Genomic DNA, 20,612 nt, shown 5'->3' with positions numbered 1-20,612 from the left:
TTATTTTATACTGCTGGACTTACTGTTAAAGTCCTGCTTAGCATTTGTGGGTTGACTACTTGTGGCCTTTGGAAAACAAGAGCAGGACATAAAGTAAAATCACTATATTACATATGGCTAAATATGCAGAGTATTCACATGTGCTAAATATATTGCCATGAATATAGTCAGAAATTAAGTGATTTTTAAAACAGTAATATTTGATATTCATGAAATTTGCTGTATTTCATATGCCTTGACAACTGTAAGTAAATTGGATTTTGAAGGGGTTTGTGGCAGCTTTTTGAATGGTGCTTGTTATAATGTTGCTGGGTGAAAAACAACAAGAGTGCCCCTCTCCTCAAACAAGGCAGAGTGGATCATTCTGCTGCTGACAGACTGACCTGAAAGTGTGTGACTGGGGAGGCCAGATCTAATGAAACAGAGTGGATCATTCCTCTGTATTCTGTTATTAAGCATCTTGACGTTTACTAGAGTAGTGATTAAATGTCTTCACTATTACTGTAACAGTCATTTAAAGATAAAAAGGTTTGTTCATACTTTTTCACCAGTCCTAAACAGAAGTAAATAATAAAACTAAAAATGGTGTTACATGAGATAAGACATGAAAATGTGCTTTTTGCATGTTTCATTAGAGTGCTGGGGCAGCTGAGTGGAAAAGAAATATATAGAAATATTTGCTTTTCTTCATATTGTCGTTTATGTTTAAGAATTTGTTTTTAAGGAATAATAGTAAGTCTCATTTAAATGGGACACCACCACTGATGCAGGGGAATCTCAGTTCGTCTGTGCTGTCTGCCTTATGTTTCTGCATGGTGTGACTGCTGCCCAGATAGTCCATCAGAGAAATCTTTGTGTCTCACTGCTTTGCCAGCTTCATAGATAAATGCTGTATTTGCTTACAAGCGTCCATCCTTTTATTGACAGAAAGTTTTCCAGTACTTTGCCATCTTCTCTGTCAAACCAAAAGAAAATTGGCAAGTATGTCCCCACCACCTTCCCCGTCAGCCTTCCCCATGGAAATTGTCCATGTAATCACTCCCTTAGAACAAGAGTTGCAAATGCCATCAAGTCAGATACCTAAATGAGAACTTAGAAAAATTAGGTCAGTGCCAAAATGGGTTTAGACGTGTCACTGTAGGTAACAGGTGAATGTGGGAGAGAGGCTTTCATTGGCAGCTCTGTGCTTAGGTAGGCTTTAGAAAGGTCACACTTTGTTTGCTGTGTTGATGCTTGAAATTTTCTGGAGGTTCAGTGTTATATGGGCTTCCCTTACAGTGTGATTAGGAAACGTTTAATTTCTGCTTAAGCCTGAAAGTTTGTATTTGATAACTTGCGCAGTAATAGTGGGGGTTTTTTCTGTCAGTTTTTATCAGCTCCAATTTATGTGTAGCAATACGTTGCTGTTGTGAGGAAGCTGTAATGCCAAAAGTGTAGGTGCCTACAGAATTGGTTTAAAACCCCAAACAGTGTGTAACCAGAATTCCTTCACTGCTGAACAGGAGTCTTGGGGGTTGTGTTGATTTTTATATATGTCTGTTTAAAGAGAAGCTGAGGATAAAGATCTTAAATGAAAAGTACTTAGTGGTAGAGTTGCTTTCCTTATCTTGTTTATACTGATTAATTAAAAAATAAAAAGCACATAGGGTTAAAGATAAGATGGTACCACTGTTTTCTTCTTTATGTGTAATCTTGTTGCATGTCTCTACATAAGCTGTTCTGGCCACTCATCATCGTAACCAGCTGGGCCATTTCACCTGCTGGAGCCATTAAAGAGGACTCTCTCCCCCTAGATTAATCCCCTCCGACATTAGTTTTTTGCTCTGACAACTGGAGCAGGCATTCAGAATTTGCAGGTGGCCAGTGTGACGCACATAATTGCCTACAATTTTAGGCAATGAATAAAAATGGTCTACATTACTTGTCAAAGGTTGTATATGCAGTGCCAAGTGAGATCTATGGGAAGCCTTTTAGGGTTTAAAGAACAGTTAATAGCAAAGCTGCACAGTGCTTTTTTAATCATAATGCATTTGTAATATAGCACTTTGATCTTCTCCTTGTAGGAAATGGTGTTATATTAGCCACTTTTAAACATTTATGAGTGAAATTCAGTTATAGGAGAGTAAAAGTGATTATTCTTAAGCAGAACATGTTAGATTTCATTAAAAGTTTTAGCTTGCCCCTTCCTTGTTAAAATCTGTGGGGAGTCCTGTTCCTGGAGGGTTTCAAATCAGGATCTGAAGATGTAGAAGAGCTTTTTCTTTTTCTCTTTTTTTTCCCCCCTCCACTAAAGCTACTGCAAGACTAGAAAAGGTGGTAGTAAATACTGATGTTATTTGTGGTTGTTTATAAATGTACTTCAATCACATAGCATTAAGTGCAAAAAATGTTGTGTGCTCAACAGTTTAGGGAATGTTTCCTTGCATTTGAAAGATCTTAATGCTCAGTTGTGTCAATTACAACTTTAAAAAATGCATTATTTAAAGCATGATCATAAATTATCTACAACAAAAAATAGGCGACTCTAAAATGTACTACTCCTAGAAGAGGCAAGTTTGACCTTTCAGACCCAAGAGCCTTTTATTAACACCTGCCTGTAAGGAGAACCGTGCCACACGCAGCTTTCGGATTCACGACCACAAAACTGATGAGGAAAGGCTTGAAGGGTTCAGTTTGTGTCACTTGCTGTTTGCCGTTTCCATTTCACAGATGATTAATCTTTCTGTGAAGAAAGGCCAGAGAAACAAAGCACATTGGGCTCTTCCTGCAGTTACTCCTTCTGAATGCACACTAGCTTGCTAACTAAAAGGCCTTTAGATTTCCTGCCGAGAGAGATGTTCTGAAAGTGAATGCAGCTGGTTGGAGGTCACCAGTGCAAGGCTCTTGCCATTGTGTAATGGAGGCTTTGGCAGGTTTCATTTGGGGGGGGGAGGGAGAAGGTGTTGGCAAAAAATTAATGTGGAATAAAAAGGGCTTTGGCCATTTGAATTAATTTCTTGAGGGTGGATCATCAATAATAGGCTCCATTTCTTTTGCTCACAATTTGAAAAAAAAAAGATATTTTCTGTGTTTTGTCCCACCCATTCCCTTTTCTTAATGGCATGTTTATATTGTATGTGGTCTCTCCCGCTGGATGCTGAAATGTCGTGTCTTACTGAATTTTAAAAGCAATCTAAAATGTACTGATTTTTACATATATTTTATGAGCTCTGCTTATTTTTGTGATAAGAGATGATACTTCAGTATTATGTATTTAACTTCCTAATTGTAGGATTTGTATGGTTTTAATAAACCATATTGCTCTTTAGTGACTTTTAAAGCAGCAATTTCTGTTTTTCTGGGAGAGTAAAAACTTGTTTCTAAAGGGTATTATCTAATTTTTAATTCGTGTGTATATTTTGAATCTAAATGTATACATGCCTTGTTTATGGGAGAGAATAGTCCGGTGTCCAGCTGAGTATTTGACTTTTTTTCTTGATCTTGTGTAGGATGTAATGTGCAAAATCAAGACATGGGTAATAGATGAAAAGAAAGCTGTCCGCTTCTACCATGATTGGAATGACAAAGAGGTAGGCTATAAATACTACCCCATGAATTGACTTCTAATTTTGCTACCTGTTACTGCCTTTTTTCAAAGGTAGGGTTTGGGGTTTTTTTGTTTGGTTTTGTTTTTTTCAATTATTTTTATTTATTTCATAATGTATGAATGTTAAGTTTATCAGCTGATTCTCTGTTTTTCTGTGACTTATATATTACAGTCGAATTCTGTAGCTTTCTCAGACAGGCCATGACGAAACTGATCATAGCATTAATTCAGGTCGGTATAACCTGTTTCTAAAATTCTTCTCCTATATTTTCACTTCCAGATTGATGTTTTGAACAAACATTTGTTTTTTACTTCAAAACCGATGATCTACTTGGTTAATCTCTCTGAAAAAGACTACATTAGAAAGAAAAACAAGTGGTGAGTGTGTACAGGTTAAATGTCTAAATTTATGTTTGTTTCACATTTTTTCAATGGTCAGTAATTCCTTGCACCTTTAGATCACCAAGGAGATTAATTAAAATAATAAGATGAATTAATCTTGCACTTTTGTTGCTTGTTATGCTCCCACTGACATGCTGCTTGAGTACAATGCGTATGGTGAAACCCTGACTGAAACTGCAGAAAGGAATGTGCTTTCCTTCCTTACGTTTTTACATTAATCCATGAACTCTGAAGAAAATAGATTTGATTTAAATAAACACATGGCTTCACCATGTTATATAATGCTGATTGTCTGAACAATATATTTTTCAATCCAAAGGAATGAATTGAATGTCAGAAGACTAAAGCTATGTGGGTTGCACAGGAATCTTGCAACTGTGGCAAAATGGCACATTTTAACAGTACTCTTGGTTTTGCAGTTGGCTGCCTGACTTTCTTGCCACTGCTTGCATGTGTATTATGGTTTACAGGCCTCTTTGATGGGCTTTAATGCCGTGGATAGTGAAGTATTCCTGACATCAATATTGTGACTCAAGGACATGACAGATACAAAATCAATCTATCAGACATTCAATGAACTGGATGAAGATCCAGTCCTAACATGGCAGACATATGGTGGGAATCCACTGTTGAGAAGTACAGCATTTAGCATGTTATTGCCGGCTCTAGATAGGATAAACACTTGATTTGTGGAGGAGGGAGCAGATTGAGTAGTTAACATATGATTTAAAAAAATCTATAGCAGCAGAGTGTTTAGTTTAAAAAAACGCAACCAAACAGCAAATCTTTTCTTAAATTCAGAATCTTAAACACTGCACTTGTGAGATACTTTGGAGATGTATAAATGTGTGTTTGTGGACAGATATATGCGTGTAACTCATCCAAACAAATCAAAAGTATCTAAAGCAGAATATCTGAATTCTCCTAAAGTATACCCTCTGTTTCTCCCTGTACTTCATTAAGTACTTAGATGCACATGGTTTCAATTTTCCATTAAAAATTCTCATTTCCATATGATATCAAAGAGTGAGAAGGCTTTAAACTGAAAAATAAACATTCATAGACTGGAAGCCAAAACAATAATTAATGTCAGATGGTTAGCTCCAATAAATCATTAGAATAAATTCTGTGAAATTACTGCAACTAAAACTGTCCTTTTGATACTACAAGACATTTTATGTTAGTATTAAAGAACAAAATTTGACGTATTTTAATAGCAACCCTCTCAGCCCTAAATACAGACTTTGAAACTCACTGGATAGCCAATATAATAATGTAAACTCTTAATATTTGGCCAAATTTTATAATTTTAAATTCATTTGTTCTTTATTTGAATATTTTTTGAGTATGACAATTTAAAATAAGAAGTGGTTCTATCTAAGGAGGTTTTTTAAATCAGGATAGTTGTATTTGCTCTGTTATTGTCAGGTGATATTTTTTTCCAAGTTCAAATGCTGAGGTTTCCTCAGGTTTGCTGAAATGGTACAGATGTGGAAGTTTATGTGAAAATGGATGAGCTGGTTTCCCTGGCCGAAAAACGGTCTTCACACCTGTATTTGGATGATTACAGGTAGAGCTCACTGGCTCTAATTGTACAGTAAATACCATTTCCCAGACCCTAATGGTAGCCAGACGACTTGGGCGACGCCAGGCTGTGATTTAGCTGTCGCCAGTCACCCCTTGTTTTTGTGAGACTAGTCATGATGATGACATAGTTAAACCCAATTGAAAGCAAATCTTCAGATAAATTGCAATTTTTATTTTGTAAAAAATCAGATGTTTGAGTTGAGGAGTCATATAATGCAACAGTTTAACTGTTTCTATTACAATTAATGGTTTAGTTTTTAAAAAGTATACCCAGATCTCATGGATGTGAGTGTAATTGTAGCTGAAAGATCAAAGCCTGGGTATCTGAGTGATGTTCCAGAAGAGAATTTACCACATAGCCATTTTCAGTACAGTTTCTGCCTCCTGCTGTTCCTATTTTCCCTCAAGCTAGCCATTGACTACCCCCTGTGCATCCCTGCTCGTAAAAAATGATTGAGGAAGTATTTGTCATGTATTTATGAGTGGGAAACATTGTGTGATAGGGAAAAGCATCTACTAGAACCAGAAAGATTGCCTTTTCCTTTCCTTCAGCCACTCTGCAACAGCTTTAAATCCTCTGTTTATGCAACATAGCTTTTATATTTAAGAGCAGAATAAATGTTTTCTATGAAGGATGCTAACCGTGGGCTTCTGTCATTTGTGTGGTGCAAGCAGATGTAAATGATTAGAATATATTTTACTGTTAGATGCCACTTTGTGATTTTTGTTATTATTTTGAGGGGTAGGGATTCATATTTGAAATGCAAGCCACATTTAGACTAGTCATTCATCTCAAAAAAATTTATTTCTGAGCTTAATTCATAATATTACTGCAACAAAAGTTAGGTTAACACAGGAAATGCTCCACTGTAAAATGTTTTGGTCAGACTTTTGCAACTATGAAAGTGTTTAAGACAGCAAAAGAGAGGAGAGGCTTTTTGATTGTGGGTGGAGAGGAAAACTAAAATTGTCTTTGTTTTACTGGGTCACTCTTTCAGAATTAATGAACATTTTAATTGTTAGTTAAAACACACTTAAAATTAAGTGCCAACGTGTTATTTTTCAATCCAAGAAAAGAAGAAAACACTGAGCGATAGGACTATTGTGTGTTTGAGTAGGTGTATTGACCTTTTGAAAGATGTAAAAACTGGAATGGCTCCAAGCAGTTACTTGCTGGTTTTAACAATGTTGAATTAGTCATTCAGTTGATTTATGATTAAGACCTGGCCCCTGAAGAGGAGCTGACATGGCAGCTGTGTTGGTTGCACTTGTGTTGTGATCAGATGACAGTAATCTTGATGTTTATGGGGGAATCCACTGAAACCATTCTTACTACATTTTGGTGTGCTCTAAGTGAATACTTAAACCCTTTTTTTAACAATTCTTCATGGTTTTTATATGGACCTAGTACCTTAACATGGTATACATGTATTTGAGTTCTAGATAAGCCTTTTAATTATCAGTTAAAACAGGTTTCTGAGTCACAGGATGTCGCCTAAATTCAGGATAGCAGATTTATCAGCCCTTCATCTAATTAAAGGTTTACATTTTAGTCTTGCTAAAGAGGGTGCTTTTAGTGGCTCATAATATGGATTCCAATTATGAAATATATTGAGCTAATTAATGAGCAAATGTAGTGGACCATGCTTAGCTTCCTGTTTGGTTTGGTAGTTTGGACTTTATTCTTTGCAGTGAGAACGAGGAATGCTGCCTGTGTCAAAGCTGCATAAACTGATGTTTTGACTCAACTTCTCAGGTCTTGTCAAGTGAATTTTTTTGTCCTATGCCTTAACTGTAATTCAGTCACCTGATTATGCTGCTAATGATTTTCTAGCATTGTAATTAAATTTTCTGAGACTTAATATGGATTTTTGAACATTGTTTAATATAATTCAGACTTGATGAATATCCAAATGTATCTTAAGATAATTTTTAAGGGATTGTTCTTCAAAATGTTATGGTAGATATTCTGTTAGAAATAAGTTGGGTGTTGATGGGATAGAGAAGTTAGAATCTTATTCCTATGTATTTAGAAAAGTGGCATATATATCATAATAAAAAAGATTTTCTCCATTAGTTTTTATAGCATTTTTAATGTTCTTAAGCTGGAAGAGACATAATTAGGTCAGATGTAAGGTCTGTCTTTTCTGGTATCGTGTTTCTGACAGGCCACTAACAGATGTCCGGGGAAGATGATAGGAACAGATTAAGCAAACAGAGTGTAAGCATCCAGCTTCTTGCAATCTGTTATTGTAAAACTGACTAAACCAGATATGGTATACTTGTGGTTAATAGTTTTTGACTGATTTTTATCCTATAGATTTAGTCACTGACCTTTTGAACCCAAGTATACTTTTTGGCATCTCAATATCCTGGAACAGGGACTTCCACAGCTTAACTATGTGCTATATGGAGAAGTACTTCCTTATGCTTGTTTTGGATCTGCCACATCATAATTTCATTTGATGCTCCTTAGATCTTGTAGTATGAGAGTGAATAATCCTTTTCTATTAATCTTTTTCATATTGCTTCAGATGTTCCAAATATTAAAAAAAAATGGAGGGAGTGGGGAAATCTGACATGAAGAAAGAAATATCATGGGTCAAGTACAAGGAAGACTCAATAGGTTTGAGTATGAATTAAACTGCTTCACTTGGTCTTTCGCTTTTAAACTAGATAGGAATAAAGTTATTATCTGGTAATAAATGGAGACTTGAAGTTCTTGGTTGTATTTCTGCGGGTATGGATGTTTAGGCAGATACCTTTTATTCTTACAAATATATTCAAAAATGTATTTGTAGAAATTTTAAAATCGTAATTACAAGTTGTAATGCCATTGTGGTATTGAGATGTTTTCGTGACATACCTGCTTAATGATTTTAAGGTTGTCTTCTATGCTGATAGATTTGGAAAAAAAATTTTTTAAAACATATTACGCTTCTTGTTCCTGCCTTACAACTGCAATGTTTTTAAAGAATATTAGGAGTTTATTTATGCTCTCTATGTATAAACAGAGTTTTGCACACACAGGTTGAGAAGTCAGATACTCAAAGTTTAGCCGATCCAGAATATAGGCATCGTGCTGCATGTTTACTGCCTGAATGAGAGAGAGAACCTTACAGCTCAGATTGTTTTAACTAGAGGATTGCATATGTTTTCCATAGAGCACTTACCTAGTGTAGTAGAGGAAAGTTGATGTTGTTTGCTTAATGAACAGTTATTCTTTATTGTTTCTCACACAAATTAATTTATGAATACAAGTTAATTAATCATCCGTCAACCAAATGGCAGTCTGTTTTCCTTCCAACATCATTGCCTGACATTGCCAGTTGACTTCTTGTAGTCTTCCTTTTTACCGATTCCTGTGACTTTTCATTTAGTTGTTCTGTCTATCTCAGATGTTTTTCCCTACCCTTTTCCTAGTTGATGTGTTCTCCAGTGGTCTTTGCCAGTTTCTGTCTCCCTCTCCTTTGATTTCATCCCATTCTTACTGGCTTAGTTCCAGTCCAGTCCTCTGGTTGGGATGATTTCTTTCACCAGACTTCCTGCTTTGCTTTGCTTTCTTATGCCTGCCCCTCTGAAGTCCCCTGTCCGTTTGAATGTGAATACATATTGTTTGGGTAGTAGCAGGTGTTTGGGACATGCCTTTAGGCATGGAAGGACAGGTCCCTGCTCTCAGCTTTGGTGTGTAACCTCACCCCAGGCACAAGTGCACCTTCCAGCACAATAGCTTCATCCTTCGCCCAAGTGTGATGTGTTATCTCTGTGCCTTGGCTCCCAAGTATTAGGACAGTAAATATTTTCAAATAAAATGTTTTTAAAATGGACAATACTGTATGGTAAAGCTGTTTATAAAAATTCTGGTCCACCTGATTACAACATGGTACTACTAAATAGCTAAAATGTAGATTGTGAAGTCAGGAAATAAAGTCTTAGTAACTTAGTCAGGATATATTCAGTCTTGAACTGGTAAAAAGAGGGGTGGCTGTGGTAGAGGTGAACCTTCTGGTTTTTGAGAGAGCCTGTCCTGGTAGGTAAAGGTATCATTACACTATGCTTAGAACTCATCAAAGACTGCAGACTGTAGAGAGCAGCGTGACCAGAGTAATGAGGAACAGTTTTTCCAGTGTTCGGAGTCACACCTGACAGCCCAGCCGTAACCCACTGAGCCTCTTGTGTACTCTGAGAGCATCTGTGTGCACCAGGCTGATTACACTGACAGAGTAATGCAAAAGGGCTGTGTATTAGCACTTCATATCAGTAAGGCTGTGCTGAGTGAAAGCAGCTACAAGTAACTTTTCAACATCACTGCTGTGTGTATGATTCCTGTCTTACCAGCTGCGTGTCATCCAAACCTCCCTTTGAACAATTCAGCATTGCTTACCATCGTCTCTTCCTTTCCTTCTTTTCTATCCAGATGCTCTTCTCATTTGGTTGGTTGGTGGGTTTTTTTCTGGCTATCATGACCTTAATTTCTGAGCTGTTTATACACAGTTCTGTGGGTTCCATTGTAACGCTGAACAACTGCAGCTGAGTTTGGATGCTCCACCGGTTGGCTTGTGTAGTCTTAGGAACTGCTACCTGCTAATGATGCTTTTGTTTAATCTGTCATGACAGTTAAAGAAAGAAGAAATTTGTGTGATATTTTATTTAGACACTTGGATTTTCATAGGTAAAATCTAAAGTAGTAGATGCTGACTTGCAAGAAGCAAAAACTTCACTACTTACAAAGTTATCCAAAGCTGTGCAGGGTAAGAAAGGGCACCTTTATTTGTATATACTGTCTAAACACTCTAGAAGCTTTGGTTCTTCCTGATTTTCATTGGAATTGGGATTTCTCAATAAATATTTTTGTCACCTTTATAAACACTTGCTGCTTAAGAGAAAAAGTACTAAGGGAGAGAATAATGTTGCACTAGATGTAAAATCAATTAATTACATGACTTCAATCAATTCAATGTACAGGTAACATGAGCGGCAAAGAGAAGGACCTCCACAGGAAAACAGTATGTGGTGACTTTGTCCAAGACAATGATGTGAATTTTTTTGCAAAGTCATTGCAATGTGACATGTTTGTGACTCTGGATTCAATATGATGTACAGCATCCTTTCTGAACTTCAGTCTTTTTTAAAACTGGAGAATGCTTAAACTGCTCAGAAACAAACCTGGGATGCAGAGATGTCTCCTGAGAATTGATTTTCTTACTGCATAGTGGGTGTGAAAAAAGCAGAGGCAGATAAATAACTGGTCTTCCTTCTTCCCAATGTTCTGTGTAAAGAGCTGACTTTTCACTGTTGAGAAACTTGTGCTTCATGCTTCAGTTTTCTTCACTATTTCCCTAAAAGTCTTGGTGCTGGTGAAATCGTAGGCAAAATTTTTTGGAAAATGTTCTCTCCTTTAAAATCAAATTACCTAATAAAAATACTGATACTGTCTAGCAATTGCATATTTTCTTCTGGAACAGTATCAGTGATTTATCTCCTGAATGATGTCTGCAGAGACATAATTCTGTCAGTCCTCTTTTTGAAAGGCTTTCCAAATGTGCTCAGCGTCCTCTAAGTGTCTGCTGTATGTAGTTGTCCCTCAGTGGCCAATGGTATTACAACCTTAGCTGGCTGAGCAATGCTTCCCTCTTATTTATTGTATGTTTCAAATCAAGGGGAAAATAGATAATGTGGGCATGTGTCCCCAGCTTTTAACATCTGTTGGGTCATGATAATTATATCTGATAATGGCATTTGAAAACCAGCAGTTGTTTTTGTGGTGTGCTGTTGAAAATCTGGAAGATGGAGAGGAGGAAGAGTGTCCAGTGTGACTCCAGAGAGGTGGGTGACTGTGGCCTCCCTTGGTGACACGGAAGCAATGTCAGTAGCTCCTCCTCTGTGGGAGGGTTTGATACCTCCTTGCCGTCTGTAACTGGTGGGTTTTGAGAGGAAAGAGAGTCCTTCACTCTCAAATTAGGCACATCAACTGTTTTAATAACTGGCAGATGAGCTTTAATTTTAGACTTTTTTAAAAGCAAAAAACCCCCGTGATAATATTTTGTCTCATATTAAGAAATAACAAAAGAATATACTTATATTGCTTTTGCATTTTTGAATTTGGTATTGCAATCAGTATCACTGTAATACTATCTCTTAAACAATGTCCAAATTTATAAGTATCTTTCTTTCCCTAATGTGTTACTCAGTATTGACGTATCTGATTTGCAAAGTATCTCTGTATACCTCTAAAATTCTGCATATTGAATTTGTCTGGATCATTTCTTGAAACGTTTCTTGCTATCACTTGCCACAGAATTGTGTTAGTATCATTTGGTTCTCATAGTTGAAGTTCATTTTTCTTCCTGTCACTGCAATTGATATTATAGAGATATTTCTTGGATCTGAGGAAAATACTCATGTTGAAATTGTTTTTCATGAATGGTCTGCAACATCTCCATACTCTGTGGGAATGTTATGGAACATTGTTCTGTGTTCTGTAAACGGCTACAGAGGAACATCAGCCAATCAAACATCATTTATTATAAATGGAAAAATAATGTTTATGAAGGATGACTTTTATACAATTGGAAGTACAGGCACCCATTTTTAAAGTTTGCTTTTGTTCTAAGTGAATTCTTTGTTTCACAATTGACAGACACATTTTTCATCGATGATTATTTTGAAAATCTGATGCATTTTTTTAAAAAAATAGTTTTTGTTTTAATTTTATGGTTATTTACAGCTCATTTTTTTTGTATTGAGTAAGTGCAAATATGTTTTCATTTAACTGCTTGTTTTTCCAAAGGAACATCTTACCTTCTAAAGTTTTGGCAGAGTAGTTTATTTTCTCAACTTGAATTTCTTCTAATGACTAATACTGATGACTAATGTTCAAATGTTAATAGTCACTAGTTTTACAATGGATAGAACCATGGGTCTTTGTCTTGAAACCAGGAATAGATGCAAGTTCATGTTAAATTGAAGAGGAAAGTTTGTACATTTTGTATGTTTAATGGAAGAACTGTCAGATGAGACATGGGTATCTTATTATGCTTTATTACCAATGCTTGACCTTAATTGTTGTTAATTTGAAGAGAAGTTAAATAGAATAAATAAAAGAGACATTTAGAAGAGAAATACTTGAAAGAGAATTAAGTGCCTGTGCTGGTTTTGTACTCATTGACTCGAACAATGAAAATTCATTAATCGTGTTCATTGTATATTAAGTCTCACTCTTGTTCTCATGCATTGGCACAGTAGGACATTTCTGAAGCAAAAATGTATTTAAATCCAAATGGCTTTTATTAAAAAGAAAGTCTTACACCTAATACATTGAAAACCTGCACAATGTCGTCCATCTAAAACATGTGATGGTACTTCCAGCTTATGCTTTGTTTCAGAGGCTCATTAAATCCATACCTGTTTTTTATTTAATAAAATCTTTATGTCCCAGGATACTCAGATTAATGAAGTGTGCATGCATGTGCATGTGTGTTCAGTTTCGCATAGAATTATTAAAAATTATTATTATTACTTTTATTTAAAAATAACTTTATGGAGGGCAAATGTTTGTCTTTGGCTCCCTCTATCTGCCTGTCTTGTTTTCTGTACTAATGCTTTTTCATTACTTGATCTATCATATAGATTGGAATCAGCAGATAAGATGTCTGCAAGTATTTCCTGTAGGTATTTGGTAAAATAAATAAATAAGTAGAAATAGGGTAAAGAGACATGGAACACTAGTAAGGAATTCAGTTCTCAAACTTAAAAACAGGTTAATGTCTTTGTACTCAGACAGTGTCTTGCTGAAGTATATTTCCTTTCTGGTCAGTCTAATTTCCGTACTAGCCTTTCCGTAAAGACACAGCTATATGATCAAAGTATATTCAATAGTAGCATAGGTTTAGCTGCCTGTCTTGCAGTAGTGTGTGGTGTCTGATGGCCTTTTGTTTCTGATTTCTGGTTTTGTTGGTACCCTATTGACGTAGAAGGGACTAGATTGTTCTATTAGTGATTTCTGACAAACAGAAATGATTTGATGTGCTAAAGCTATTTCTGACAGAAGATAGAAAGTTTTGACAAACATGCATGGCACAGCAAGTGTCCAATTCTAAAGAGCAAAATAAATGCAAACCACCATTATGGGGAACACAAACAGCCTGAAAGCAAGTTATCAGTAAGCAAATAATTGTTGAACTGTTATGAATGGAATAGGATGTTGAAATAGGGCATGATTGGCTGATGTTACATATGTCCTTGATTACCTTCCTTGTGCTTTTATCCTAATAAGTGACATTCTTTGTATTCCCTTGGATGGCTAGACAGTCTGACACTGAAGAAGAATAAATATTGCATGTGGTACACATTAAGCTGTCATCTAGGACAGCATTTATAAAAAGTAACTAGAAAAATTCATAAGAAATTCTGCAGTGCTACAGTTTCCTTGCTCCAGTCATAATTGTCAAAGTTCTTGACACATTCAGGTCTTCTGAAATGATTTGGGTTTACAGCTGCTTGGTGTATGAATAATTACTAAGGATACTTTTTTCCTGATGATGCAGACTGTTAATGTTCTCAAAATGATGCATTTTCATTAAAGACCATGTAGTAATAAAAAAACCCCAGATGTGGTTTATGTAGCTAGTTCTCTTGTAGAAGTAACAACTAGAAGATGTATAAAATAAAATCGATAAAATTAAAGAGCTCTTTTTCAAATTATGTCTTTAAATCTTGGTGAAAAATCCATTATGAGCTCATGCATTTTTACAATTATTCTAAGTTGGAAATGGACCTTTTTTGTGTAAAATATCAGCCTTCTGTTTTTCTTCACTGGCTTGAAATTAAGACTCAAAAGCAACATAGCAGGATATCATCATCTCTGCAAGGGCAGTGGAGAAAAACCCTTTTGAACTATCTAAGCTGATGAGTTAGTGTTTGAATGGTAATTATTTTAATCTTTAATTTCAAGAAGAGGGAAGTGTGGTAGTTACATTCTTGATACTCTTAAATCTCTGAATTTCTTTTGATGGATTGTACATGGACCAAGAAATATTCAGTGTCTCCTTTGTCTTTCTATGTATTTAATGTTGACTAATATAATACCATGATACTCTGTGGAGTTTGACATAAAATTTCACTATAAATACTTCAAAGAATTCTCACAGTTCTGTCACTGACTATGTCAGTGGAACTCTACTGTATTTGTGGCATAATCTGGTTTTGCTGCATATGAAAACACAGCTTTCTTCCATTATTGTTCAATTCATGTAACTGGTTTTTTTTATTATTTTACTGAATTAAGACTATGCTGTAGGGAAAAAGAGTTAGGAAAAAAACCCCGTTGCCACTTCATCAAGTTACATGAGGACTAACATAATTTTATAGGTGACATTGTGCTTATTCTCATCCCTCTTTCAATGAGAAGTCTGGAACTTACAAGATGTCATTGTCAGTAGCTTAGAATGGGAAAATAGGGCCGTTGGCACTTTCATAAATTTGCATTGAATGTTAATTGAAAAGTCTTAAAAGAGTTCTTAGAACAAGGTTGGAAAAAAATCTGTATTCATGGGAACAGATAAAGCTGAAACACCTGTTTAGTTTGAAAAAAGTTTTCTCCAAGTATAACACTGCTCAAATGTTACAGGTAACTGTTAACTCTGCGGACCACTACAGAGCACAAAATATTTGCCCAACTGGTAAATTGAACTGTAAGTCCCACTGTGGGAAATTGCTTTGCTGTGCTCCAAACAGCAGTTATCTTAGTAATTGTACCTGAATTCTTTTGTGGCTAATAGACAGTTGATGTCCTTCTTGTACCATGATAGAATTAGTTTATTGCAATATTATTAATTGTAAAAATTTCAGGTAAGATGTGTTCATGTAGTTTAAGATGGGCTGAGTATGATTTTTAATTGGTGCTCTGGGAGCACAGGGTTTTGAGTTGAGAATGTGCATAACCCTGCATTTCACATTCTAAACCGGCACTCGCAACAAGGAGCTTATCAGAGCAAATTGTCTAGTCCATCCCCTTCCTCACTCAAAACCTAATGACCCTTTATCATCATGGTTTAGATTGCTGGACACAGATGTGAGAAAATACAAGTAATCTACAGGTAACTACAGTAGCTGCACTGATGTTCTCAGAGAACTGACTGCTGGGAAGATAAAAAGCTTCCCACAGAGCCTGTGACTTTCCAGCAGCAAAGCACATCATGAGCTCATACATGAAGTTTTATTTGCTGCAGATTCACAATAAGATGCATTAGGACATTCAGCAGGATCCCTTCTTAGATGAGCACAGGAATTCAGTGGGGTTGTTGGTTGATGCACTAGTGCATGGCTTCACACTAAAACTACAAAGTCCAACAATACCAATAATGTTTCTTTTTGAAAACATCACAAACTACAACTGTAATATGATATTAATGTTAACGTAGTTTATTCCTTGATAGTAAGTCATCTAACATCACTGTTCTTTTTTCCTTGTTACGGAAAGTGTTCAGGTGTGAAGAAAATGTGTGTTAGGAAATAAAACTGCTAGCTGTTAAAATAGTTAGCAGTACATGTAGATATGAAGGTAGAAGTAAAGTCTTATAAGAAAAAATAAAGTCTTATATGAAAAGACTTGTGTGTGATTAATTAACCTCTTTTTTTACTCAGGATTTTTTCTTGTAATCATGAAATAGTTATAGAAATGTCTGTGATTGAATACTTTGCCAAGGGATGGGAAGGAAATAAAATATTTTTCAGATAAATTTCACATACTTTAAGGTTAATAAGGTAATGATCTTGTTTACTATTTTTAATTTTTTTTATGTAATTCAAGAAGCTGCTTCAATATAGTTTTTAGTGATTCAGTAAGGTTGAAATGTATCTTTTAAACCATATGGGAATGATCAATGTGAATCAGTCTGTCTGCACTTTCATTCTCTTCTAAGTAACTTAAGCATTAAGCAAGTTACTTACATAGAAAAAAAATTATTTGGATGTTGAAATGGGTTTTTTTCCCCGTTTTTAAAATCACCTTTAAGTGTGGAGTTTGTGAGGAGAGAGATAACATGGCATGAGAGGTACAGGTCCTTCAGAAATGATGATCCAAATAGGGTAGTATTGATTACTGAGCAGGCAATAAGAATTACAGTGGTGGTGTTTACCGAAAATGGTAATCCTTCAAAAAGCCTAAAACCCAAGCCAGAGAAAACCTGTGAAACGCCTCCTCCCACCCAGAAAGAAGCAAAATACACAAACAAGATTCCCCCTTCTCTGGTAGTCTGAATGAGACAAACTTGTGTCTGTTTTTTAGTTTTAGTCCTTCCACTGTCTTGAATTCCCCTCCAGGCTTCTGTGCTCTGTGATTGATCCTGGGGAGTTGCTCCATCAGCAGTTGCTGCTGTCGATGCCAACCTTTGGGCAAAGGGCTGGCTGTGTAAGGCTGTGCTGCTCAAGCTGAGCCAGTGACCAGAGCAGCAGTCTCCTTCATTTTCTGTTCTGTTGTGAAACCTCCACGAGAGACAACTACAAGACATTCTGAAAACTACATATTCTTTGTTCTCCATCACTGTCACTTTACATGTCTTCTACTTTTTTATGCCCATTTTTCAACTTAGGCCAACCGAAATGGTAATAAGTAGAACTCCTTATTGCAGACCCTAACAGGCATGCTCTAAGACAGAATTTCCAGTGATTATATACATCTTTTGATTCATCGTAAAGACTTGCGGAAATGTTTTCTCTTTTTCAATAGCAAATAGCCGCTACAGGAGAAGAGATACACCCTTGTTATATTTTGTCTTTTGATTGAGGAAAATGAAGGAAGTAGAGGGGTATACATACTGTAAGAGTGATTTCCCCCCCTTTTTAATCTTTACTTAATTATAATGAAATTCATGTACAAGTTGCAGAAAACATTTGATATATCCTTTTTATGGTACATGCTGCATTTCATATTCTGTACTGGCTTTAATTCTGAACTACAGTAGACGTGCGGAAAACCAGAAAAAATGTTGGCTGTTACAAAGTTTTGTTTGAGCTTTTTAAACTGAGTGATTAGCAGAAATAATGACCCTGTCAGCCTTAATCACATTAAAATGTGGTTAACATCATTTAATTTTTTCCACTTAATATGCGAAAATTTCCAGTAGATTTGCAATGAAGGCCATTGAAATTCCATTAGAACAAGAATAAAAATTTCAGGCATCATTTATTCAGAGAGGGAATAAAGGTCTCGTCTGAAAACTGCTGAATCTTTCTATTAGGGAAACTATGAATCATTGCATTGAAAGTACCTTTGGCATCTATGGTACTGAATCTGGGTTGCTTCTGAATGAATGGGGTGCATTTATACAGAGAGTGCTGCTTTTCTGAAAATTGCAACATACAAAGTTTTGTGTGTTACTGAGAAAGCTCAGTAAGAGCCTTCTCCATAAAGGATTATTATGTAATATGTTATAACTGCTGTAGTACTGTGCAAAATGCTTCTGGTTTAGGCATCTCATCACAGTGAAGTTCCATACTTTGCATTCTTTTCTTAAAACTTCAAAAAATATGTCTTCTTTCTGGTTGGTTTATAGTGTATAGTTGGGCTTTCTTTGTGGTAAATAGCAAACTGAGGAAATGCACAGCCACAATGAAAATAATATTAAGTCACACATAGTCTTTTGCACCCTGGGCATGTCTTGTTGCGCACTCCACAGGTTTGTACCAGAAGGACAGCATACAGGACCTAGACATGCACAACAGAAACTATCAATTGTGTAGTTCTGAGAGAATTTTTTCTTCCTAGGAAAGATACAATGTTGGTTATTGTTACCATGGTTCAGTTTGCTCTATTTAGATTTCCGTTGTTTTGGGCTTTACCTGTGTGAAGAGATTTCATCTGATAACTGAAGGCACTGGAAGTATAACTGTGTGCTTGGTGCTTTTCTAGACTCTACTGAAGGACTTACATTGATTATTTCTTTATAATAGATATCACTGTATATATCTTATAACATGTATCTTTATTGTGTCTCTGGTACTTAAGTAACTATACAGTGGATTGGGGTTTTTGTTTGTTTGTTTGGTTTTATTTATTAAATTGATATTTTGCTCCTGAGCCTAGTTCATTTCAGTCTATTACATAATTACTTTGTCCTCTTTTTAGTGCGAAAAATTAATATGCGTTGGATTTGTGCAGAACAAAATTTTAAAATGTCAGGTTTTGTGTGATTTATTTTCTAAACAAATATAATTGACAGGAAGCTCAACATGAGCCAGCAGTGTGCCCATGTGGCCAAGAAGGCCAATGGGATCCTGTCCTGTGTCAAAAATAGCATGGCCAGCAGGACCAGGGAAGTGATCCTTCCCCTGCACTCTGCGTTGGTGAGGCCACACCTTGAGTACTGTGTTCAGTTCTGGGCCCCTCAGTTCAGAAAGGATATTGAGGTGCTGGAGCGAGTCCAGAGAAGAGCAACAAGGCTGGTGAAGGGACTGGAGCACAAGCCCTATGGGGAGAGGCTGAGGGAGCTGGGGTTGTTTAGCCTGGAGAAGAGGAGGCTCAGAGGTGACCTCATCACTGTCTATAACTACCTGAAGGGAAGTTATAGCCAGGTGGGGGCTGGTCTCTTCTCCCAGGCACTCAGCAATAGGACAAGGGGGCACGGGCTCAAGCTCTACCAGGGGAAATTTAAGTTGGATATCAGAAAAGAATTTTTTACAGAGAGAGTAATCAGGCATTGGAACGGGCTGCCCAGAGAGGTGGTGGATTCACCATCCCTAGAGATTTTTAAACGCAGATTGGACGTGGCGCTGAGTGCCATGATCTAGTAAATGGACTAGAGTTGGACCAAGGGTTGGACTCGATGATCTTGGAGGTCTTTTCCAACCCAATCGATTCTATGATTCTATGATAATGTTGCAGAGTGAAGGTTGCCAGGGCATTCCAAAATCAGTGTCCTGGCCCCAAGTGTTGTCTGCTTACGGATGTACCTTCCCTGTACAGCCAACCTTGTCTTGCTCCATGCCAAGAACAAGCTTGCTCTTGGGGATGCGTAGGGTTGGGTAGGATCGGAGACTCCCAATGATGAGATTCTCTAGAGCAAAGCTGGATACTGATGTGGAACCAGAGAAGGATTGTGTTTGGCTTTATATTAAAGGCATTTTATGTGTCTGGAGAATTGGTGATAGATTTTGCTTCTGTCTTTTTTAGATCTCTGTTTGTGATGCCAAGTAGGAAAATTTCATTTTAAATGTTTATATATTTTATAGTTACATTGTTCTTAATTTTCTTCACTTGACCAATGAGGATAATGAAGTCCAGTGTTCCCATTAGTGCTATTTTAAAAATTGTACCTTGCCCAAATTTTGAGATGACTTACTGCCAAGCTATGATACAAGTGCTGCAGCTGCCTCTTCTGCCTTGCCTGTGCTTTTCTCGTGAGTGGTACTGGTAACTATATATGGTATCATGGGCTACTTTTGACTTTGATTACATTTTATTTTGGAAGAACAGAACTCATGAAGTCTAGTTGCCCAAGAGTTGGAATCTTGTTTCCTTACAGCAGTGATCCCTGATTTCCATGTCACTTTAGAAAGCGGTGACATGCGGCACCGAACAGCAGGTAGTGTCATATTCCTTGGCTTGGGAGGATTTCCTGCATGGGGATCAGTCTGAGAGCCCTGGTGCTGGTCACCTGGCTGGCACTAGCCGAGTCGAGTGTGTGCTGGTTGAGTTCTCTGTGCCTTCTCCCCAGTGGAGGCCTTGGTTTCTATGTATGAAATTGAGACCTTTGTCCTGCTTTTGCATTTCTGCATAGCCTCTAAGTTCTTCTGAATTCACAAAGTGTAGTGCTTCCTTGTAACTATATGGTAATCCCTAAATTACTGTAATCCCTCCTCTGCATTCAGTACAGAACCAGTTATTGTTGGTAACTACGCAGTATAATGACTTTCATAAATTAATTAAGGTGGTGTTGTTTTGTTGGGGTTTTTTTAAGACTAGCTATTTGGTTTGTACTTAGTATTGGGAGGCTGTTCAGAAAACCATTCTGCTGCCATGGGTTGAAAATGTTCAGCT

The 20,612-nt window shown here is 36.6% G+C and overlaps 1 protein-coding gene across 2 annotated transcripts in view; it reads left to right on the top strand.

Annotated features, from left to right (window-relative positions):
• The window catches only part of OLA1 (Obg like ATPase 1), a 96,470-nt gene that overhangs the window by 55,540 nt on the left and 20,318 nt on the right, over positions 1-20,612 (top strand). For both annotated transcript variants that reach the window (XM_071562439.1, XM_071562438.1), the window contains exons 6-7: positions 3,489-3,569; positions 3,867-3,964. In XM_071562439.1, coding sequence (XP_071418540.1) covers positions 3,489-3,569; positions 3,867-3,964 — 179 coding nt within the window. The remainder of the gene's footprint in view (positions 1-3,488; positions 3,570-3,866; positions 3,965-20,612) is intronic.

This window comes from Pithys albifrons, chromosome 8, assembly GCF_047495875.1.
Source record: "Pithys albifrons albifrons isolate INPA30051 chromosome 8, PitAlb_v1, whole genome shotgun sequence".
NCBI classification, from domain to species: domain Eukaryota; kingdom Metazoa; phylum Chordata; class Aves; order Passeriformes; family Thamnophilidae; genus Pithys; species Pithys albifrons.
Note: the sequence above shows the minus strand (reverse complement) of the source record. Positions and strands in the feature narration are given on the sequence as shown.